This window comes from Scatophagus argus, chromosome 20 (assembly GCF_020382885.2).
Source record: "Scatophagus argus isolate fScaArg1 chromosome 20, fScaArg1.pri, whole genome shotgun sequence".
Taxonomy (NCBI): domain Eukaryota; kingdom Metazoa; phylum Chordata; class Actinopteri; family Scatophagidae; genus Scatophagus; species Scatophagus argus.
In genome coordinates this window covers 157,007-178,701 of record NC_058512.1, presented here as the reverse complement: position 1 = coordinate 178,701, position 21,695 = coordinate 157,007, and the positions used below count along the sequence as shown (strand labels likewise).

The 21,695-nt window shown below is 43.8% G+C and overlaps 4 protein-coding genes across 6 annotated transcripts; 3 read left to right on the top strand and 1 right to left on the bottom strand.

Moving 5' to 3' along the window:
• The first annotated feature begins 497 nt into the window (after nt 1-497).
• slc25a46 (solute carrier family 25 member 46) lies at nt 498-4,962 on the top strand. Of its 2 annotated transcripts, XM_046374165.1 has the most exons (9): nt 498-566; nt 658-1,001; nt 1,701-1,743; nt 2,175-2,232; nt 2,488-2,565; nt 2,709-2,809; nt 2,890-2,946; nt 3,051-3,108; nt 3,341-4,962. In XM_046374165.1, exons 2-9 carry the CDS (start codon nt 734-736, stop codon nt 3,935-3,937), a joined length of 1,260 nt encoding a protein of 419 aa, XP_046230121.1. In that variant the 5' UTR covers nt 498-566; nt 658-733; the 3' UTR covers nt 3,938-4,962. The 2 variants fall into 2 exon arrangements, with proteins under 2 accessions (XP_046230121.1, XP_046230120.1); XM_046374164.1 differs by lacking the exon at nt 498-566 and having other exon boundaries at nt 573-1,001.
• Nucleotides 4,963-5,848: 886 nt separating this feature from the next.
• On the top strand, nt 5,849-13,900 carry wdr36 (WD repeat domain 36). The gene is made up of 22 exons (XM_046374160.1): nt 5,849-6,159; nt 6,742-6,769; nt 6,870-6,970; nt 7,383-7,500; nt 7,578-7,710; nt 8,066-8,120; nt 8,855-8,987; nt 9,457-9,632; nt 9,844-9,964; nt 10,150-10,215; nt 10,569-10,658; nt 10,755-10,897; nt 10,981-11,098; nt 11,197-11,362; nt 11,469-11,577; nt 11,682-11,761; nt 12,234-12,341; nt 12,522-12,750; nt 12,827-12,946; nt 13,029-13,110; nt 13,391-13,578; nt 13,683-13,900. The coding sequence occupies exons 1-22, from the start codon at nt 6,013-6,015 to the stop codon at nt 13,830-13,832; spliced, it is 2,661 nt and encodes an 886-aa protein (XP_046230116.1). The 5' UTR covers nt 5,849-6,012; the 3' UTR covers nt 13,833-13,900.
• Nucleotides 13,901-14,136: 236 nt separating this feature from the next.
• prpf4 (PRP4 pre-mRNA processing factor 4 homolog (yeast)) lies at nt 14,137-19,344 on the bottom strand. Its single transcript, XM_046374163.1, has 15 exons — nt 19,214-19,344; nt 18,274-18,505; nt 18,011-18,197; nt 17,322-17,409; nt 16,945-17,024; nt 16,696-16,789; nt 16,403-16,497; nt 16,215-16,273; nt 15,738-15,861; nt 15,532-15,621; nt 15,333-15,455; nt 14,979-15,086; nt 14,726-14,844; nt 14,418-14,524; nt 14,137-14,331 (listed from the first exon to the last, which is right to left on the bottom strand). The coding sequence occupies exons 2-15, from the start codon at nt 18,443-18,445 to the stop codon at nt 14,245-14,247; spliced, it is 1,533 nt and encodes a 510-aa protein (XP_046230119.1). The 5' UTR covers nt 18,446-18,505; nt 19,214-19,344; the 3' UTR covers nt 14,137-14,244.
• On the top strand, nt 19,227-21,675 carry cdc26 (cell division cycle 26 homolog). Of its 2 annotated transcripts, none has more exons than XM_046374166.1 (3): nt 19,227-19,365; nt 20,010-20,098; nt 20,699-21,675. In XM_046374166.1, exons 2-3 carry the CDS (start codon nt 20,018-20,020, stop codon nt 20,891-20,893), a joined length of 276 nt encoding a protein of 91 aa, XP_046230122.1. In that variant the 5' UTR covers nt 19,227-19,365; nt 20,010-20,017; the 3' UTR covers nt 20,894-21,675. The 2 variants fall into 2 exon arrangements, with proteins under 2 accessions (XP_046230122.1, XP_046230123.1); XM_046374167.1 differs by having other exon boundaries at nt 19,241-19,365; nt 20,013-20,098.
• Nucleotides 21,676-21,695: the final 20 nt, after the last annotated feature.

Genomic DNA, 21,695 nt, shown 5'->3' with positions numbered 1-21,695 from the left:
CAGAGAGGACAGCTTGGCTATCAGCCTTCACTCTCCCACCACCTGCACTGGACTGATTAACACACACGTGTGTGTGTTGTTTCCAGCTGCCTTGGGTGACCATGACTTTTGTTTGCTGCAGCAGTCTGAATATTTCCTCGTCCACGTGTTCCAAGAGTCTCTGGGAATTCCAGAAATCTTTCAGTGAAGTTAAGCTTCATGTTGAGTTTTTGTGTAAGTGTTGGATCTTGTCCTTATGCTTAAAGTTTTCAGAGAGATTTCTCCAGATGAGTTTTAACATTGTTTCTTTTTTTTGTTATTTTTTTGCTGTTTTATTAGTATTTTATTAAAAATCTTTTTATCATAAAATGTTCAGAGAAATAAATTTTAAAGCAACAATTCTGTTTAAAATGTTAATGAATGAAGTGAATTAAAAAATCGTGACACAAACTGGAGTTTACGCTCAGACCGTCGACATGTAGCTCAAAGAACCACAGACTGACCTTCTCTGGTTGGCCTGTAGGTGACAGTAATGAGCTGCAACTCCGCCTGTCTGCCGGAAATGAAGAAGAACTTCCGGGTGGCGGGTGACAGACTCATAGATGTTTTGCTGCGGGTCAAATCAGCCAGGGACGAATGTTGTTCATTTAAATAATTTCTCCTGTTATTTGTGTTCAGTTTTGTGATCAGTGATATCCGTTAACTGGATATCAATCCCGGCCCAACCGCAGTTTGTGCAGGTACCGATCCTGTGATGGCCTCCAGGCGGCCGGACAGCTTCGACGGGCTCGGCTACCGCGGCCGCGACGACCCGCTGTACGGAGTCAGTTACCCGGTCAGAAGCGCCGGGGGGCCCGCGGAGCTTCAGCACCACCACTGGGTCACCACGCCACCGGACATTCCCGGTAGCCGCAACCTGCACCACGGAGAGCGTACTCCTCAGTATGACGAGTCGCTGGATCCCGGCGGTCCTGGAGCCGCAGGCGGCTGGGATGTTCCACAGCCGGCCGTCCCGCCTGCTGGTAGGTCGATGGGGAGGGACGGAGGATGGGTTGCTGGCAGGCAAGTGTTACAATATGAAGTAAACAGGGCAGGCTAACAGCGTCATTAAATCTCTGTTACTGTTTATGTCAGGGTGACATGTTAGCTGTCAAGCTAATGACGAGGAGTGGATTGAACAAGCTAGCAGCTACATTGCTAACAGACGGAAAATCACCTAGCAGGCTAATATGTCCATAGCAGACCCTGAAGGGAGACCGCGGCACCTGCTCGGAAGCTTGCAGGCTAACTGTAAATCATAGAAGATAACTTTTGAAATACATGGATTATGCCAGCTAACGAAGCCAACTGTTTTTAACTTTTAATTTGCGTTGTTGCTATTTTTTCAGTTTAAAACTAACGTAAAGTTTGGAATTACATGAAAATACCCCTGAGCAGTCTTGACTTTTTTAGTAAAAGCCGCCGAGCAGCGAGTCAGTTTTGTCTTCACTATCTCATTATTTTATTTTGAGTCTTTTTTGGAACATTTCATCATTGGAACAAACACACGTTTTTGTCTTCAACATCTCACTTATTTTTTTGTAACAAAATAATTTTCAGAATTCTTCACACGAAAACGAAAAGCAGAAAAAAAATACAAAACAGAAATTGCTGTTTCAAAGAGGTTTGTGTTTTTCTGTTTAATGGTTGTATCAGTGATGATTTTTGTCTTGTTCTTGCAGAGCAGCTGAATCGATTTGCAGGTTTTGGAATCGGGCTGGTCAGGTTGGAAATAATTTCCTGTCTGTGTACATATATACATATATCTCACTCACCTGAACCTTCTTAGTCACCGGCTGTGGCCTATCATTTGTAATCGTTACAGATGCAAACACGCGGCCTGAAACAGGCAAACTTCCCACACAAAGTTCTGAACTTCTGAACAGCTCAGGTCTTAAAGTCTTAAAGTCTTCCGAGCTGATGGTAACGCTGGTCATGGACTTTGCTGACGGTTTTCCTCCACCCGCCGACTCAGCTCACTGCAGAGACACACGTCTTATTTTCCCCTGTGTACATTTATTGTTGATCTTCAATAAGGCAAAAGTATTTCATATCTGATCACTCATTCATAAGCAGTGAAATACTCTATGAAGTGATCAATAGCTGCAGGCCTTCACTAAAAAAACCTGTCTGTCTGCCTGCCTGTCTGCCTGCAGTCTATTCACTGAGAACGTCCTCGCTCATCCCTGCATCGTCTTCCGCCGACAGTGTCAGGTATCAGCTCACCTTCCTATCAATATCTGATCAATAACTACCGATGGATTTTGTGTCTGAGTGCTTTTTACTTTGATTCAGCTGAAATTAATTTAAATGTGAGGCATTAAAGGATCATTGCAGTGTTTTTCCTCTCATCAGTCAGCTGTTAGATAAAACATTCATGCTTTGTAAGAAATCCACTAAACTTTGATCATCGGTGCTTTGTTCCTTTTTATCTCTTTTTGCCACTCTCTGATTGGATGGTTGTTTCAGGTGAACTACCACGCCCGATGTTACCACCTGACCCCATTCAGCGCTGTCGCTGTCATGTACACCATCACCAAGGCTCAGGTAGCAACAAATCATATTTTATAACAGAAACATAAAACAGGAAATCAACTCTGATTCAGTATGAAAATATCTGATTATGTTGCATGATAGTCTCGTATTGAAAATCAGTCATTGTGATTGGGTATCAATAACCTGCTGCTCAGGGCGTGAAGGCTCTGTGGAAGGGGATGGGCAGTACCTTCATCGTTCATGGCATCACGCTGGGAGCTGAGGGCGTCATCAGCGAGTTCACACCATTGCCACGGTGACCACTGACACTACACCCTGTAATGTAGTATCACTGTGGTATTACTGCAGTATTACTTAGTGTTGTTCTGTGTGCAGGGAGCTTCCTCACAGGTGGACGTGGAAACAGCTGGCTGGACATTTACTGCTGAAAGGGTCAGTTCACTTCTTCTTCTACTGACTGACTGAGCTCCTTCTTCTTCTTCTTCTGTGTGTTTAATATGACTCTGTGTGTATGTGTGTGTGTGTGTCGCCGGCAGGTTAACAGCTGTGGTGGCTCTTCCCTTTTACTGCGCCAGCCTCATCGAGACTGTCCAGGTCACACTGAATTATTGATTACTGGTCAGACATCAGTTTAAAGTGTGTGTATGAACATTCAGACAGAAGCTTCAGGCTGATTTTATTCAGCATGAGGTCGTCTGTCGTTCAGCGTTAAAATGTGGACGTGTGGTAGTCAGTTTACAGGAGAACAGAAAACACGCAGTGAACAGTCAACAGAACCTGCACATGCGTTTGTTGCTAACGGCGGTTTCCTCTCATGTCTCCACAGAGTGAGATTGTCCGTGACGACTCGTCCTCCGGTTTGCTCGACTGTGTCCGTGAAGGTTTGACTCGGTTGTTGGGTGTCGGGGCTCCTCACAGTCGTCGTCTGCTTCCTCTCAGCTCTCTGCTGCTTCCTGCCGCTTCGCACGCTGTCCTGCGGTACGCCATCGCCACCTCCGTCCAGCGAGTAGCACTGTGGCTGCACCAGTGGGGCAGGAAGCAGCGGGCGGACTCCAACAACCCTCTGGACACCTACTTCCCCGAGCTGGCGGCGGCGTGGGCGGGATCTCTGGTGGCCGACATCGTGCTGTTTCCTCTGGAGACGGCGCTGCACCGCCTCGGCCTACAGGGTACACGCACCATCATCGACGCCACTGACGGTGTGGTTGCTGTGGGAAATGGCGGCAGCCCCCTGGTCCTTCCCGTCAACACGCAGTATGACGGGTTCTCCGACTGCCTCCACGCCATCCGCCGCAAGGAGGGTGTGGCCGGGTTTTATCGTGGCTTCGGGGCGTTGACGGCGCAATACGCGTTGCACGGAGCGCTACTGGCCGCAGCCAGGACTCTGCTGAGGCTGCTGCTGCTGGAACGAGGGGCCAGCTAGAGGTTGTGTTACCATAGAGACCACACAGCATCACTTCCTGTACAGTGGTCACATCAGTTCACCCCTACTGTGTACGACAGATTAATGCCGCACCTGACGACGTTTTCTCTCTGACCAAAACATGAAGTGATGTCAGGAATGAGACACACACACACACACACACACACACACACACACACATACACATGAATGATATGTTGAGCTCAGAAAACACCATAACAACCACCAGGAAGTGTCAGGCGCTTCACCTCCTTTCAGCTGACTTCGGTGGTCACAGTGTAAACACTTCAGTCATGTTTAGCTTAGCTTAGCACAGACTGGGAGGTAAACTGTTAGCCTGTTAGCCAGAGCTGCGTTCTGACGGTCTGTTGGCTCAGGTTTCTTTCTACTCAGCTGAGTGTGAATGAACATCTGAGCGCCGTCACCTGACTTCAGCACGTTTTCTGTCGACGACCGTGAAACGCATTCAGGAACAAAAACAACTCGACTGCAGCCCAGGTCTGATTTATTTTGAAAGTTTGTGTCACTTCCTGATGTCACTCTCTGCCAAACAATAATGTTGTGATGGTCGTGTGTAACCATGGAAGCGTAGTGTAACTTCCTGCTCCAGCATGAACTCATGATTCTGTGGTAGAAATAATATTCTGTTTGTGTTGAAATACTGAAAGCTGATTGGTCGCCTGCAGCTGCAGGTGTGTGTCGATACTCAAGAACACCTACAGAGAGAACTTGGTGAGCCAACAAAAACTACTTTTTATTTGTATAAAGTTGTAAAAATATGAGTTCTGTGTATTCAAAGAAATGAAGATTAAGATTAAATTATATGTGATTAATAAATATTTAAATTAAATCAGTGAAGAATAAATTAATCAGAGACTGCACATTTGGAAATAAAAGCCAAAATGTTTCAAGTCTGAAAAAATGAAATCTTGAAATAACAGATGTTCACATCAGTCTGTATTTATTCTGATTTTGTTGTAATGTTGAAGCTTTGCAAAATAAAGATTTTCTTCTGAAACAAGGAAGCTGCTGTAAGTTTGTTTTGATTTGAAATAAAATCAGCAGTCAGTGTGGAGGTGATGTTGCCTGTTCACTTTATCAACAAACATCAGATACTTCATATGAATGCTATGTGAAGGACCAACAGACTTGGACCTTCTTTGTCCCTCATGCCATCAGGCCCTACAGCTCCTCACTTGGGGGGAGGAGGAGGAAATCGGGTACAAGCGGGGACAGAGGAAAGAAGGGAAGGAGTGGAGCCACTCACTGTGCAATAACTTATCTTTCTTATTATCTTCGTGTATCTTCTTATTATACCTGTTTGCAAACAGTTGCTGTTTGTTGTTTGCAATCTGCCCTGTGTGCTGCTTCTCCTTTCATAAGCTGCTGGAAATTCAGTTCCCCTGAGAGAGTCACCCCGAAGGGATCAGTGAAGTTTAAGTCTATGAATCCCACAGCAGTCAAATTGTCAATAAATCTATCAGTTTGTTTTGCTTTGTTCAAATACTGTAAATACACAGCAAGCTTTATATCACTGAAAATCGTTGTTTTATTATTTGTGACAAATCAAAACATTGTTTACTTCCGATGAACTGACTACCTGTCCAGGTGTACCAGCCCACACCGGCGCCCAAAGGAAAAGCACTGACAGATTGATGTTTACAGCATTAGCATCATCCAGTTTCATGCAGCTCAGCTAAATATTTAATTTGCTTTGTTTGTGACAGTCCAGGGTATTTTTTGGTATCAGATTATTTTATGTATTATATTCATTATTGATAGTATTTGTATCTATTTTCTGTTTCTTGTTTTGTTTGTCTTTATTGGTACTAATATTTTTTTATTTTTTGTTTAAGTTATTCTCTGAATCTTTTTCATATAATCACACATTCATGTATGTTTCTGCTATAGTCACAGCCGGAACCTCCTCGTTGGTGTTGGTTGTTTCCAGTCGGTCTCAGTTCCTCGGCCCCCTCACGTGTTTTCTCTCTCGTCTCGATTCGGCTCCGTCTCTGCGGTTCGCCTGTTCGTGTTCAGGTTCTTTTATCCGGTAAAATCTTCCGCTGCTACGTGATATGGCGGGTGCCGGGAGCTCTTTGTTCGCCGGCTTCCGGGTTCTGGGACTTTATTGCAACCACGTGCCGCACGCGATCAGGTACCACAAAAAGCACCGAGAGTTCTACGTCGTGACGGCGGTCGGTAAATGTTTCCACACGTACAATGTAAGTACTTGATTGGACTTGTTTGAGTGTTGTTTATGTTCCCCTGAGACAAACGTGTTTCTGCATTCACGTGTTTGTCCTCTGACGGCCTCCGTACAGACCGTCAATATATTAATATCGGCTAATCTTGTGGAGGAAACTCACGCTTCATTTCCGGTCATGTCCTCAGTTTATTTTCTGAGTATGAGCAGAATCAGCGTAATATGACGTATGATGACGTGTGGGGAACGTCACGTACACGTCTTAGGTAAAGATTTTAGTGTTGAACTCGTCCACAGGGTTCAGACTGTCACACACCTGTCTCTCTCTGCCCCCCCCCCCGGTCCGCCTTCATGTTGTTCAGGTGTTTAATGGTGGACAGACGTCTTTGCTGAAACACCTGGAGGCTCTCAGTGAGAACTTCAGTTAGACGTTAGCTTGTGTGTGTGTGTGTGTGTGTTGCTGGACAGACAGTCTCTGCTGATCTCAGATCAGAACGGGTCAGCAGGAGGATCCACTGAGCTTCTTTACTGCAGTCACAGAGTGCACATATGGGACCAGTTGATTGGTGTATTGATGAATTGATCTCCTGCTTCCTTTCAGGTGAACAGGTTGGGGATTGTCGCTGTCAGTGAGTAGATTTAAATATTTACAGACTAACTTCTGAAGGTAATTAGAGACCTACTCTCTGATTGGCTGCTGTGTTGTGATGCAATGTGGTGGTTGCCTAGGTAACAGCCTTACAGATGACATCAGCTGTGTGGCAGCAGACAGGATGTTGGTGTTCGCCGCCGCTGGACGACTCATCAGCGCCTTCGCCAGGAACAAAGAGGTTCAAAGACTTTATTTGAAAACATTTACAAACATTTCTTCTCTTGTTTTAAAAAGGCTTTCAGTGTTTGATTCCATCTCATGTTTATTTTAATTTGACTTTTTGAAATTTGAACAAACTGAAATAAATGTAATAAAAGCAAGCAAAAATGCTGTCTTTTAAAAAATAATTTTTGAAAATGTTTCTGTTTTTATGTTTTGTGCTTTTATTTGTTTTTTTTAATGATTTGTTGTGTTTTTTGTCATCCTTAATCTCTTTTATTTCTTTTAGTTTTTGTTCCAACTCAAAAATCCACTCAATCAGACAATTTTTTTCTTTCAAAATTTAGAAAAAGTCAAAGAACAAAGAAATGAAATTATCTAAATATCTATATAAAGAAGGAGTATTTTGACCCTGTTTGCTCACTGTACAGGTGGTGATGTGTTATCAAGGACACAAACAGGAAGTGCGTCTGCTGCTTCCTCTGGGTGATCAGCTGATCTCTGCTGACAGTGGCGGTGATGTCATTGTGTGGGATGTCCAGGGAGGGGGTAAGGGGGCACTTACTTTCACCTGTTTCTTTATTGTACCTCTCCTGGTACCCATCATGCCTTGCTTTCTCTCTCAGACATTTACCTGCGGCTGCAGTTTGACCCTACCTCCTTTGACGTGTCGGCCATGATGCACCCCAGCACCTACCTGAACAAGGTGCTGCTGGGTAGTTCCCAGGGTGCACTGCAACTCTGGAACATCAAGACCAGGTTAGCATGTTAGCATTCAGGCTAATGACTCTCTACAGTCCAGAAGGGAAGGTTCAGCACTTGGCTCAGTCTGACAGGGTTGGGGCTTCTTAATGGCAGAGTTCAGTTTTAATTCCTCCAGTTTTTTGAAGCTGCCACTTAAACTTGAAGCGTCTCATTTGTTAAATGCAGGAACAACATGATATAAACCAAACACATCTGACCTACAGAGCTTCAAATGTCAAAGCTCTGTGCTGTAAAAAATTTAATGTTGATCTGCACTTTGAGCTCATGAATTCAGCTTCTCAACGTTATGATTGTTATGGACGTGATTATTGTTGTTTTCTTTTTTAACTAACCCTTTTTGTGTTTTCAGTAAGCTGTTGTTTACCTTCCCTGGCTGGTCAGCAGGAGTCACTGTTCTGCAGCAGGTCAGTAGGGGTCCGTCACTCGCTGTCAGATAATATGGGCCAATGGGATTTTACTCAAAGTATTCAAAGTCAACTTTAGTTTTAGGACAGACCGTTTGTTTGATGTTGATGCAGGTTCTTAGTCATTTGGGTTGTGGTAGTCGAAGTGCTAAAAGCGAAGGCGACCAGAAATCTTTTAGGCTGTTGAAGACGTTTCACCTCTCATCCGAAAGGACTCTTCAGTTCTGACTGATGGGGAATTCCAGGTGTTTAACCTCTGGTGGGGTTGGCACCTTGGGGGTGGTCTTGATGGTCGTTGAGGTGCCTGAAAAAAGTTGTCTTAAGCCATCACCTCTGTTCAACAAAGGATGTTCTATCTGGACATAGATGGCCTCTTTCACACCTCTCTTAAGCCATCGATGTGACAAAGAGTTCCCTCCCCGGACGGTTTAACCATTTAACCCATTTGCACCATCCCTCATGTGACCCTAATGACTAACGATCCGGTTGCCTTTGCTTCTAGCACTTCAACCATTTGTTTTAGTTTTTCACATTTTTACATTTAGAAAAACTTCAAATGTATTTCACTGAACAAACATACTGTTAGGTTCGTCTACACGTTAACACTTTCAGTCAAGATGTCCTCTGGTTGGTGGGTTGGCATTGAGGGCCCGTCGCTGTCCGTTTAATTTATGCAGAGCTTTTATTTCAAAGTGAATTCAAAATGATAACTGAATTGAAACTTTATTTTCCAGAGTCCTGCAGTCGATGTGGTTGGTGTTGGCACGGCGACAGGTCGCATCATCATTCACAACATTCGGTTGGATGAGATGCTCATGAGCTTCACGCAGGACTGGGGACCAATCAGCTCGCTCGCTTTCAGAACAGGTACAGGTGGTTGTCTGCTGCAGAAGCGCTGTGTCTGTCAACAGAACAGAGACAGACTCACACTCAGGCTTAGGCTCAGCTCAGGTGTGTCCCCGTAGAGCCTGATAGGAGACGTGTAGCTCTGAAGCCTCATCTGTTCGTCACCTTCTGGAAACCAGACGAGGGATCCTCCCCATAGGCTGGACGACGGCTGGAGACATGTCCCCACATGTCTCCTGTCTCCATTAGACAGATGTTTATGTTCATCCCAAAGCTGATGATGTTAAAGCTTGGGTGTTCTATTGGCTGCTGTTAGTGGACACGCATCCTCTTGACTCTTTGTGTGAATGAGTGAAGAGTTTTGATAAATGCAGACATTTTTTACAGTTTATATTGATAAGGTGCAGCTCAGTCAAGCCGCACTTAAAAGAGTTTTATCACCATCAGACTGGAATTATTGTTTTTTTTCTTTACTCTGCCCCTTCGTCAGACGGTCCTCCTATCCTGGCGTCTGGCAGTCCTCAGGGCCACATTGCATTCTGGGATCTGGAGCGGCGCCAGCTGGTCCTTCAGCAGAGATACGCTCACAGCACAGCCATTGCTGCGGCAACTTTCCTTCACGGAGAGCCGCTGTTGGTCTCGAATGGAGCCGACAACGCCATTAAGGTAAAACAGATAAACAGCCACAAAGGTGAGAGGGCAATTTCTGATTGCCCTTCATACTCTTCATGGAATGTGTTTTCAGTATTTAAATGTGTGTATTTTTGTAATTAAATGTTTCTGATCACTTTTGATTTTGTTTGTGTTTATTTATCCCTTTACTAAACTTACTTCTTCTCCTCTAATAAAAGTTAATGAGTTGATGATTGTTTTGCAGGTGTGGATATTTGACCAGGAAGGGGGTGGAGCCAGATTGCTGCGGAGTCGTCAGGGCCACAGTGCTCCACCCACCACGATCCATCACCATGGTAACGATGGAAAAAATGTCCTCAGTGCTGGTAAATAAACACCTTCATCATCTGCGTATAACATCATTTATTTTAATCTAGTTATTTTATGACAGTGAATGTTGGGCAGCTTGTCTGCTTTTAATGTTGATGTTTTTTTCTGTTGAAATGACACTTGCTAATTACCATTTTTTTAGATTCTTTACATATTTTAGTGTACTTTCTTGCCCCTGCAGGTCAGGACGGGACACTGCAGTCTTTCTCCACAGTTCACGAGCGTTTCAATAAGAACCTGGGTCACGGTCAGTTCGCCTCAAACTGAAATACTGTGTGACAGGCTGCTGTTTTGATGTAGTATCCATTGTAACAGCCAATCAGAATGTTGCTGATACTGCTTTTAAAATGTGGTATTTTTGCTCTGCATCCATTCCTGTTTAATGTCACTGAATAAGAAGGAAGATGGAGGGGTTCTTGTTCAGCAGCTGCTTGTTTTGATTTAACTTTTTGTATCTTTAGATCGATGGATTCTTTTGAGCTTAACAGATAGAGAACATCTCAGCCAATCAGATGTCACAGATCAGTCTTATGTTTGTCTTCTCTGATGCTGCTGTTACTGAAAAACATCAAAAGATCAGATTTTCTGTTTTTTGCGCAGGCTCCATCAACAAAAAGAAAGAGCAGAGGAAGAAGAAGGGGTTGTCATATGAAGAGCTACGTCTTCCTGCCATCACAGCGTTCTCCTCTGGTGGGCGCTCTGACACAACCCACACAGAACTCCATAGAAAAAATGTCATGTTTAAACAGCAGCACAGAGTTACACCTTCTCTCTGTTGATTGACAGCTGCTGCTCGGCAGTCTGACTGGGACAGCATTGTCGCCTGTCATCGCGGTCGCCTAGCAACCACCACATGGAACTACCAGCGTTGTACCATGGGAGCTCACCACCTGCAGCCACCAGTCACTCTGAAGGACGCCATTGCTACGGTAACACTCTCATTGCAACTGTGTTTGTCCTCCACCCACTCTCTCACGCCTAACATGTCACGATTTCCTGTCTCGGATCACAGGCTGTTGACATCACTTCTTGTGGAAACTTTGCTGTGATTGGTTTGTCTTGTGGCCGCGTAGATGTCTACAACTTGCAGTCTGGCCTGCATCGTGGTTGCTATGGTGATGATGAGAAAGGTGTGTATATCAGTTCTTGTCAGTGATCGATCCATTCTGTATATGTGTGTGTGTGTGTGTGTCTCTGTTTGTTGTTAACTCCACCCACTCTGTAACAGCTCACAGCGGGGTGGTGCGAGGTGTTGCCACGGACACCCTCAATCAGCTGACACTCACTGCAGGCTCTGATTGGCAGCTCAAGTTCTGGCGCTTCAAGGCCAGGAAACAGGAAGAGCAGCTGAAGCTAAATGCTGCACCAGCTAGCATGAAGCTACACAGAGCCAGGTAGCTAACAGTTATCATGATGCTACACAGAGCCAGGTAGCTAACAGTTAGCATGGTGCTACACAGAGGCAGAGCTGACAGTGTTGTTCTGTTTATCTTATGCTAGCGGCATGTTAGCATTAGCCCTGGATGACTTTACGCTGCTGGTGGTCGACATAGAAACCAGACGGGTCGTCAGGAAGTTTGCAGGTCACAAAGGCAGCATCAATGACATGGTGGGTCCAGGAAAGCTAACACAACTAACAACCTGCTATTGGTGTTCAGTATAAACTAGCATGCTAATGGACATCTCAGGCTGATATTATTTTTTCTTCCTCAGACGTTCAGCCCTGATGGTCGCTGGCTGGTTACTGTGGCAATGGACTGCACTATTCGTACCTGGGATCTCCCCTCTGGATGGTAAGAGTGGTACAGTCCACTGTCCTTCAGCTCATTAATAATTATTTTTATTATACTTAATTAATTCACTTTAACTTTTTTTTAATTCATCATTTTCAGTGGAAGATGGACTTTCCACCTCATTCACTTCCCTTCTTTTTGTTACTCACTCTTCATCTCTTTAGCTGACAGTTCAGCTGATAACTAACTTTCAGAGCTTATATACAAACTGACACTTTAATTTTCTTCATTTTGAAAATCTCGAACGCATTCAGATCACTGAAACAAACTTTTCTGCTGTTCTGATAACTTGCTGAGACCCCAACACTTTTTTCTCTTTCGTTTTACCTTAAATTTAAATTTTCATCTGTCACTCTCTGAAACATAAACTGTGATATTACCGATGCTACTTTCAATATAATTATTCGTTATTAATCGTTTACTTTCGTTGTAATGCTGATGTTATTATTTCTACACTTTCTGCTCTGTTTAGTCTCGTCGACTGTTTCCTGGTTGCTATGGCACCAGTGGGTGTGTCCATGTCACCGACCGGCGACTTCCTGGCAACAGCTCATGTCGACAGTCTGGGCGTATACCTCTGGTCTGAACCAATCACCTTTCAGGATTTTGTTCCATCTGACTCAGTCAAAGGCAGTGTTAGAGCAGCCAATCTGTTAGCCTGTATTGACCTTTTATGATATTGATGAGATCATCATTTGTTTGAGTTTCTGTCAGATGATCTCTTGCAGCAACCAATCACAGTGCAGCTCTTCTCCCTCAGGACCAATAAGAGTCTGTGTGGACCTGTGGGGCTGCGTCCCCTCCCAGTTGACTACGAACCAGCGGTGGAGACGCTGCCAGGTGTCACAGTGGACGCGTCAGAACAAGAAGCCACAGAGGAGCCTGATGATGCGTACAAGTCAGCTGATCAGCTGGGGGCGGAGCTTGTGACTCTTTCTTTGCTGCCGGAGTCTCGATGGAAAAGTCTGCTGCACCTGGACATCATCAAGGTGAGTCTGAGCTGAGTCAGTTTGTCCTCCAGCATGTTTGTTTGTATGTTTGACAAATCGAATATTTTATTTGTAGAGGAGGAATAAGCCTGTAGCGCCCCCTGCTGTTCCGGCTGCAGCTCCTTTCTTCCTGCCAACACTTCCTGGACTTGTACCTCGATTCACGTTGCCGGTGGCAACCGAACAGGACACTCAGGTAAATCTTTTATTCCTAAAATCCAGTTTGATCCTGCTGGCGCTCGCTGACCTCGCAGCTGACCTCAGGTGTTTGTGTCCAGTCGAAGGTGCTGAGTTGGGGTTCGTTGTCTCAGAGGTCGGAGTTCAGCTCTGAGCTCGAATCGGCTCTCCAGTCTGGATCGTGTGAGTGTTGGTTTGTTCTGTTTCCATTTATTTTTACTTATCTAACCCTTACGGTCTATTGTTTAGAACTTGTCGTTCAGTGATATTTCTTTCCTAAATGTCATTTCGTCACATTTATTAATTTATTTTGTTTGTTTGGCTAAAAGATTTTGCATCTTGTAATGGAGGAGAAACTTATAATTTTTCACATTTGATTTATGTGAATTTAACGTTTGATTGTTGACATAAATGATCCATTATACACCGAATAAAAGGTTTGTTGGATTAATTCTCTGTGCAGTCGATCGCCCCGTGCAGCTCCTGAAGGATTGTGGGCCAGCGGCGATCTCCATCGAGCTCTCGTCTCTGACGTCAGAGAGGGGCGGAGCCAGCAGCCTCCTGCTTGCCTTCATTTACATGATTGACAGCATGTTGGCCAGTGGGCGGGACTATGATCTGGCTCATGCTTACCTGGCACTTTTCCTGAAGGTCAGCCAATCAGAGTGTAGCAGAGGCAATCATTTCTTCCAATTTTACTGTGAAAATCTTTTCTCAGTTTCCTGTTTGACATCAGGTTTTGTTTAATTTTTCAGCTCCATCTGCGCTTGTTGTCACAGGACTCTGTTGCCATGGAAGCATTGCTCCGCCTCTCCTCCCGTTTGGAGGCAGGTTGGGCAGAGCTGCGGGCAGAATTTGACCAATCACTGTGCCTGCTGTCATATGCCAGGAGTGCACTGCTGTGACACACACACACGCACACACACACACACACAGACAGTTTTGTATTTTATTAAAATATGTTGGATGTCGACTCATCTGTTTCTGCTTTCATTGTTTTTAATATTTACAAAGTGACAAAGTTTAATGATGTTTTCATCTCATCTTAAATCAGCTGCTGTCAGTTAGCTGATCAGTTCCTCCAGCAGACTTTTAGTTTTTGTTAAAATATCATGAGGAATTGATTAGGTTTCGATTGTTTCGTTTGTTGTTCGGTTGTTTCAGTTGATGAGATGAAAACGTCAGAGATTATCAAAACAAGAGACGAAATCCTGAATGTAAACTTTTATTTTAAAAAAAAACAAACAAAAAATACATTTCATTCATCAGAAAACTTAAAAATGTGTATTTCTGTCGTGCCATGACATCATCATGACATCACTCAGACAGCCAGAGTTTGAAGGTTCGGTCGTAGGAGCTCGTGGCGATCAGTTTGCCATCAGGTGACACATCGACGCCCATAACCTGAGAACAAAAAACAAGGTACCTCAGGCATCTCCACCAACCGGCAACAGCATCTGAACGGACCAATCACAACACAGTGTTTGTACCTTCCCCTCGTGTCCGGCGAGCGTCTTCAACGGCATCCAGCTCGGATGACTCCAAATCTTCGCTGTGTTGTCGTATGCTCCGGTCAACAGGAAGTGACCATCGGTGGCTACAAACAGGAAATGGACATCAAAGTATTTTTTTTTTAAAAAGACATAAAAAATGATATATAAAAACGATGAAAATAAAAATAGTAAAAATATGTATATAAAAAAAACCCAATGAAATGAAAGCAAAACAACTGAAAATAAAAGAAAACAATAACGAAAATACAATGGAATGAAACAAGTCCAAGCGTGTTATTTTTTACGTTGGAAGCGGACAGCAGACAGCAGGTTCTGGTGGGCAGGGACTGTGTACAGACACTTCCTGTTTCTCAGCTCCCAAACCTTACAGGTGTTGTCACCACTTCCTGTCGCCAGGTGGTACCTGAGACACACAAAGAAACCAAAACGATTGATTTTTTAAAAATATGAATGTAAATTGTGTGTCAGTGTTTATTCGTCTGCTTGTTTCTTTCTGATTGGCTGTGTGTTGTACGTGCTGTTCTCTGACTGGCTGACCCGTTGGGGGAGAAGTTCAGGCTGTAGATCTCTTTCAGGTGTCCCTCCAGGAAAACAACGCAGCGTCCTGTCCGGAGGTCCCACACTCTGCCAAACGCGTCCAGTCCGCTGATTGGTCACAGAGAGAGACGGGATCGTGACGCGTGACATTTAAAAACCACACCAAACACTTTGACTGCTTTCACTGTCTGTGATCAGCTCTTCTGTCACGACTTACACCTGAGCAGAAACTAAAATCTGACCTGATGTCAGGTGTGTACACCCGGATGAGTCCTCACCACTTTGACACAATGTGTGCTGGTGTGGTACTACTACCATCTGAGAGTACTACAGTGTGTAGAGTGTGTGTTTTACCCAGTAGCAGCCAGTGATCCGTCGGGGTGAAAGTGGATGTCGTGGACTCCTTTACTGTGACCTTCCTGATGGAGGATTTCCTCCTGCACCTCCAGATCCCACAGACGCCACGAGTTATCATAACTACAGAGAGAGAAGCGGGTAAATACTCTGTGTGTGTATTAGTACACAGACACACTCTGATGAGTCAGGTGTTCACCTGGTTGTTCCCAGAAACCTCCCGGAAGGATGCCAGGACACTCGAGACACTCGCTCGCTGTGTCCCTCGATGTCTGCCACCGGCTCGTCACTACAGCAACCGGCGAGAGACGTGTGACCACATGGAGAAGAGGTTTCATTATTAATCTACTCGTCTCCTTGCCGTCACCCCCTCAACTCCTCCCCCCTGGTCTCCTTGTCTCCTACCTCTCTAGGTTCCACAGCTTCACTGATCCATCAGCGGCACACGAGGCCAAGCTAACGTCCGATTGGTCAAGAGAGACACCGGCCTGTGGACGGAAGACGACTGCACCCACGTTGGTGTTGTGTCCTTCAGTCAATCACAGAGCAGGGATTAATTACTCATTCATTAAGTCATTAATCAATTTATTTATTAAGAAATTAAAGTGTGAATAAAGTTCATAGATTTTTTCATAGAGTTATTGAACATATTGAGACTCATTTAATAAAAATGATTAAAATTAGCTGAGATGTCTGTGGAGATTCTGTCATCCAGGTCATATTCACTCAAAGAGTTGAAGTGAACTTCAACTCTTTGATTGACAACTCTTGAATGATTTTTGTGTTACAGTCCAACTAGAAAATATCACGAGTAGAAAACAAATAACTGTGAGATTAAAGATTAACGACCCTGCAGATGCATCAGTTATTGATTCGTTTTACCTCTGAGCGTACGAATCAGGCTGCAGTCGGGGACGGACCACAGCTTACACAAGCCGCTCCTGTAGGGGGCGTTAGCATGTTAGGATTAGCTTCATCACAACATGAGCGTGTGGAATTCAAGCTCTTCTCAAGGTTATGCTAACTCCCTGCATGCTAATGCTAACGCAACAGTGGGTGGAGCTTGTTACCAGGAGCCAGTGGCCAGCATTTTGGAGTCGGGGCTGAAATGGCAGAAGCTGATTGGTCGATCATCACCGATTTGACTGCAGAAGTTGTTAAGATTCTAAAGAAGAAGAAGAAGAAGAAGAAGAAGAAGAAGAAGAAGGTTACTGATCGGTCATGTTGACACTTTTGTCTGCATGTTAATGAGGTTAACTTATGAAAATATATTTTTGTTCTTCCTATTATTCATTGGTTGCGTGTTAATGAACCTGAACGTTTCACCAATAAAAATGTAAGTACTGATGTCGTCTCGTCTCACCCGCAGGCTCTTGTGCAGCTCCTGTTGCCGGATGGCCCTGGTTGACTCAGGAATGTCCCTCTGAGCACGTGCAGCCTCCAGCCGTTTCATCGCCCTGATGGACCAATTACAGCAGGAGCTTGTGAGTCACAGCCAATCAGATTACCTCCGTGTCTGAGATTTCTGTTCGGTTTGAGACAAGGAGAAACTCGCGGCCCTCCTCTCTCTCTCTCTCTCTCTCTCTGACTGGTTGGTTTGTTGCCAACTCACCGTGGCAGAGAATATTTGGCCAACCAGAGTCGAGCGTCCTTTAGGTAGGCGGAGCCTTCGTGATACCACGTCTGCTGGCACTGTGATTGGTCAGAGAGAACACATTTTTAAATACTAAAACATTTAAAGACATTTATGCCTGTGTATTAGACCACAGCTGGTGTTAGGCTGAGATCCAGGCGTTCACACCTGACTGAACCTGACCACACCTGCAGTGTGTCTGTATCTCAGGAAGGTGGACACAGATCACATGTTAATACTAACTCCTGATCTGTTCGAACCCACTGGGACATTTTCTTAATATTTACTCTGAATATTAATGTCAGAGTGTGTGTGTGTGTGTGTGTGTGTGTGTGTGTGTGTGTGTGCGCGCGGACCTCGTCCTGTGACCTCTTGGCTCTCTCTTCGTCTCTCCTGGACTTCTTCAGAGCGTCAGGACCGACTACAGACAGAACATTTCGCAGCCTGAAGAAGAGGAAGTTTCTGATCAGAGTTCAGTCACGACGACAGACACAGAGTCACTGACACCGACACACAGACACCGAGTCTGCAGCTCACTGACTGTAACCCCCCACAGTGTCAGTCATGAGGTCTGTTGGCTCCTCCTCTCGTTCAGGCCGACAGAAACAGTTGAATCTGACTTCCTCTGCACCTGGTCGAGACGCTCATCTTTCTCACGTACAAACACGACTCGGTGACTCGGTGAGTCTGTTAATTCACTAAACTAAACAAAGTCGAAATGAAATCAGTCAGTCAAACAGTCTGATCAGGGTCTGACCGGATCTGCTGACCTTCTCACACAGATCCAGAGGTTTGATTTCAGATCATACGAGCCTGAAGCTGACAGCGCGGAGAGATGAAAGACTGATGGTGTCTTCGGACGCTCCTGAATAAGACGCTTTAATCCAACCAGGATTCTCAGCGTGGCGAGCCGTCACCTCGACCCGTTAAGGTGCTTTGACACGGAACGAACAGCACGTGTTAAGCACACACGATCATTTTCTTTAATGAATTCTTCCGCTTGTTTCAACTCGACTGAATTCATCTATTTGATTTTCAAACGCACCTCTCACGGCGGTCAGCTGGCCCCTCTCCAAACAACGTGATTGGCTCTCCCAGGGCTCGGAGGCCAGCCTTCACTTCCGCGTCATCGGTGGAGACGGTGATCTGTCTCGCTCGCCGCCGCCGCTCAAACGCAGCAAGCGCCTCCTGCTGCCGTTCACTGACTCGGTCCTCCAGCTCCAGAGTCTCTCCTGCACGGCATCATGGGAAACAGAGTCACACACACACACATCACCACATCCATCTGTAGTTTAAAACATGACCAACCTGAAGAGATGTTGATGTTTCCTGCGTCGATCCCTGCCTTCACTGCATCACTTCCTGCTGCCTTGCTGCTCGGTGTGTCCGAACTCAGGCGCTCGCGCTCCTTTTCCTCCAGGCTACCATAGAAAACACGAGTCTTCTTTACGGCCGGAGCCGCATCCTCCTCGTCCGACATTTCGATTCAGGTCTTCTTCTTCTTCTGCTGCCGTCACCCCCCCAGAGGCTGCTGGGAAAACTAGAGAGAGAGAAAATAACCAAATGATACATAAAGACGTGCTTCTAATGTCTCGTACCTTTCTCCTTTGTGTCTCTTTTTGTTTGTTTTACCTTTGCCTTTTATTTAAGGCATTTATTTTGCCTTTTATTTATTCTTATCTGGTTTTCAATATGACTTCTCTTTTGTTTCATAATTATATTCGTTTGCTAATTTCCATCATTGATTGATTGATTCTTGCATTCAGTTTTGTTCAGCTGTGCCTATATTATATTTATATAATATTTTAATTATAAAAAGATTAAAAACACAATCAGTATGAAAATGACATAGTCTACCAACAACAGACAAAATAGATTTATTCATAATCGTAATTTAGCACTTAAATAAACAATACTCTGCTCTGTAGTTCATCATTTCAACACCAAATTACAGTCAAAGAGATGAGACACAGAGATGAGTTGAGTTCCGGTGGCTGACAAACTCTTTCTGTGAGCCAAACAGCCCAGAATTAGAAGATTTTTCAATGGATTTGGAAGCAACAGAAAAGACAAAACGCGGTTCACTCAGCTAACGTTAGCATTAGCACCAACACAGACGTCAATTAAGGCAACGTCAGAGTGCGTCGCACACACGGTAGCCACACCTGAGCCAATACACGACGGTTTGAATCACAGCTACACAACGGTGCGTTTTAAACTCTAACTTTATTTTGACTTTAAAACTTACCGATGAGGAGAAACGGGGCAGCAGGATCAACCGGATGCAAAGACTGTATCAGCTTCCGGGTCAAAGGGTGTTCTTCCGGTAGACAGAGGGGCAGCTAACAAACACAAGGCTAGAGAAAATCCGTGAACATACCACAACAGCACACCTGTCAGGTAAGTTTATATGGGTCAATTACGACTTTTGAAACTGGCGTGTAAAGGCGAGGGAGGAAACTCAGCGCGCCTTGAGTTAAATTCAGTGGTTTCAGTCTGCGAACAGACGGTAGCCAGTTAGCTTAGCTTCTGTTCCATCAGATCTTCCAGTGCTGCTAGCTTCTGGGATCTGAACTTCCAGAGCAGTTTTCATTTAACACTACTTTATTAGTACCTTAAACAAGCAAGCAGTTTGAAGTGTTTTACTTGAGACAAATGTGACAAGAGGGGAGAACAGAAGATCAGATTGAAGAATGGTGTAGTACAGTTTAGAGTGAGAAATTGATGGATAAACCGAACTCATTTCAAAATCACAGGAAATTACTCGGCGTGTCCGAAATGCTTTTAGATCAGCACGCACATGTCGTAACAACCGCTGGAGCTGTTTATGTAAACCTGGTCAGGTTTAGTCTTTATCTACCTCTGTTCATAGCGCCTCAGTTACCATAGCAACGGTACCAGTTAGCACTAGCAAGAGCATGTCAAAATATTGATGTCATGCTGATGTTCACTGTTATCTAATGATGAAAGTCATTAGACTGCAAACCAATAATCAATAACGTTATCAGTAAGTGTTACTTTGTTGGTCCTGATGTTTGTGACAGAAGAAAATATGTTGAGGAGGAAACCGACTCGTCTGGAGCTGAAGATCGACGACACGGAGGAGTTCGAGAGCGTCAAGAAGGAGCTCGAGGTTTGAACCACTTTTGTACCTATCAGTATCAATTAGTACTGCCGGTAAGGATCAGTACTATTGATAACTGAGCCAGAATGATGAAATCATCATAAACAGGAAATGAGACTCTATTTTAAACTATACTTTTGGCTTTTCGAGAAAATCAAACATTAAAAATGTTTAAAACTGAATTTAAATGTTGAGCTCAAACTTTTAACAAGACGAATTTCTACCAGACATCAAAAAACATAATTATTATATATATATTTTTTTATTATTATTATTGAAATATTCAATACAAGGCGGTTATTATAATGAACATACATACAAATGTAGAGCACAAGTGATATGTTTTCATAGCTTTCTTATTGTTAGATTCACAGATAAAACATAATTATTATTATTATTATTTTTTTTTTTTTTTTAATTTTATTATTGAAATATTCAATACAAGGCAGTTATTATAATGAACATACATACAAACAACAGAACGTCAGCCAGGGGGTAGGCTACTTAAACAAATGCAGAAAATGTAGAGCACAAGTGATATGTTTTCATAGCTTTCTTATTGTTAGATTCACAGATAAAACATAATTATTATTATTGTGCTTCATTCAGGCCAGAAAGCGTCAGCGAGAGGAGGCGGAGTCAGGAGGGGGCGTCAGTGTTGACATAATCGGGGGTGGGGCCTCTGCCACAGTTTCTTCCTCCTCTGCCGCATCGAGGGCGGAGCTTATCAACGACCGAATTGGCTACAAGCCCCATCCCAAACCGGCCACGCTGCCGACCTTATTTGGAAGTTTACAGTTTTAATAAAAATGTTTCAATTGAACAAGATTTGTTTGTCTCCGTTTTTTCAGAAAGTGAAATGTAGTTTTGTGTTTCGTCAGGATCAGCAGGTGGAAGTCAAACTTGGCTTGGATGGACGTCCTGTATTATCACGTCAGGTTCAGTGTTGGCGGCCCAATCTGAACTCATCTCAGATCTCTGATTCGCCTTTCAGTAGATGATGAGTTAGAAGACAGATTTAGTGAAGCTTTAAATGTCTGCCACAGGATTCTACTGGACACTTCTGTGCCACTGTTAGCCAACATTAGCCTGCTAGCCGATTATGTCAGAAATGTCACACATCAGTTTGTTTGTATTATTTATTTTCATAATAAATGCTACAATAATATTTTTATAGAGTTTAAACAAATATAAAAGACAAACAGAAGATTAGTGTTCAAAATACAAAAACTAGAAGGAAAAAAACAAACTGTAAAAACATCTTGAATTTATTTACAACAGTATGTGGTGCTGATATCATTAACATTTTATCAGAATCAGAATTACTTTATTTATTTAGGGGAAATTCTTTAAAGCTCCACCCCCACTCAGTCCAGGAAGTGATGTTAACCAATCAGGACTCATGATTTATTTAAACATTTTTTTTTCTAATTGCAGTGCATAAATAATAAACCTTTTTTCTTTTCCAACTTTGTCTCAGTTACTATGACAACCAGTGTAAGTGCTGATGTCATTTACTTATTTTGAGAAGGAAATGTTTTGGTGGTGTTTGATTTGCTTTGCTTACATTTTTCTTGCATAAATGTTATTTATTAATTTATTGAAA

What these genes read in the sequence shown, in the direction of transcription:
- slc25a46 (XM_046374165.1), top strand. Translation starts at nt 734, where the DNA reads ATGGCCTCCAGGCGGCCGGACAGCTTCGACGGGCTCGGCTACCGCGGC. An exon ending in GAGTTCACACCATTGCCACG is followed by an intron (nt 2,810 to 2,889) that starts GTGACCACTGAC and finishes TTCTGTGTGCAG; the next exon opens with GGAGCTTCCTCACAGGTGGA. An exon ending in GCCTCATCGAGACTGTCCAG is followed by an intron (nt 3,109 to 3,340) that starts GTCACACTGAAT and finishes ATGTCTCCACAG; the next exon opens with AGTGAGATTGTCCGTGACGA.
- wdr36 (XM_046374160.1), top strand. Translation starts at nt 6,013, where the DNA reads ATGGCGGGTGCCGGGAGCTCTTTGTTCGCCGGCTTCCGGGTTCTGGGA. An exon ending in AAGGCAGCATCAATGACATG is followed by an intron (nt 11,578 to 11,681) that starts GTGGGTCCAGGA and finishes TTTCTTCCTCAG; the next exon opens with ACGTTCAGCCCTGATGGTCG. An exon ending in TGGGATCTCCCCTCTGGATG is followed by an intron (nt 11,762 to 12,233) that starts GTAAGAGTGGTA and finishes TGCTCTGTTTAG; the next exon opens with TCTCGTCGACTGTTTCCTGG.
- prpf4 (XM_046374163.1), bottom strand. Translation starts at nt 18,445, where the DNA reads ATGTCGGACGAGGAGGATGCGGCTCCGGCCGTAAAGAAGACTCGTGTT. An exon ending in GGATCACTGGCTGCTACTGG is followed by an intron (nt 15,087 to 15,332) that starts GTAAAACACACA and finishes GTGACCAATCAG; the next exon opens with CGGACTGGACGCGTTTGGCA. An exon ending in TCGCCGGACACGAGGGGAAG is followed by an intron (nt 14,332 to 14,417) that starts GTACAAACACTG and finishes TTTTGTTCTCAG; the next exon opens with GTTATGGGCGTCGATGTGTC.
- cdc26 (XM_046374166.1), top strand. Translation starts at nt 20,018, where the DNA reads ATGTTGAGGAGGAAACCGACTCGTCTGGAGCTGAAGATCGACGACACG. An exon ending in GCGTCAAGAAGGAGCTCGAG is followed by an intron (nt 20,099 to 20,698) that starts GTTTGAACCACT and finishes TGCTTCATTCAG; the next exon opens with GCCAGAAAGCGTCAGCGAGA.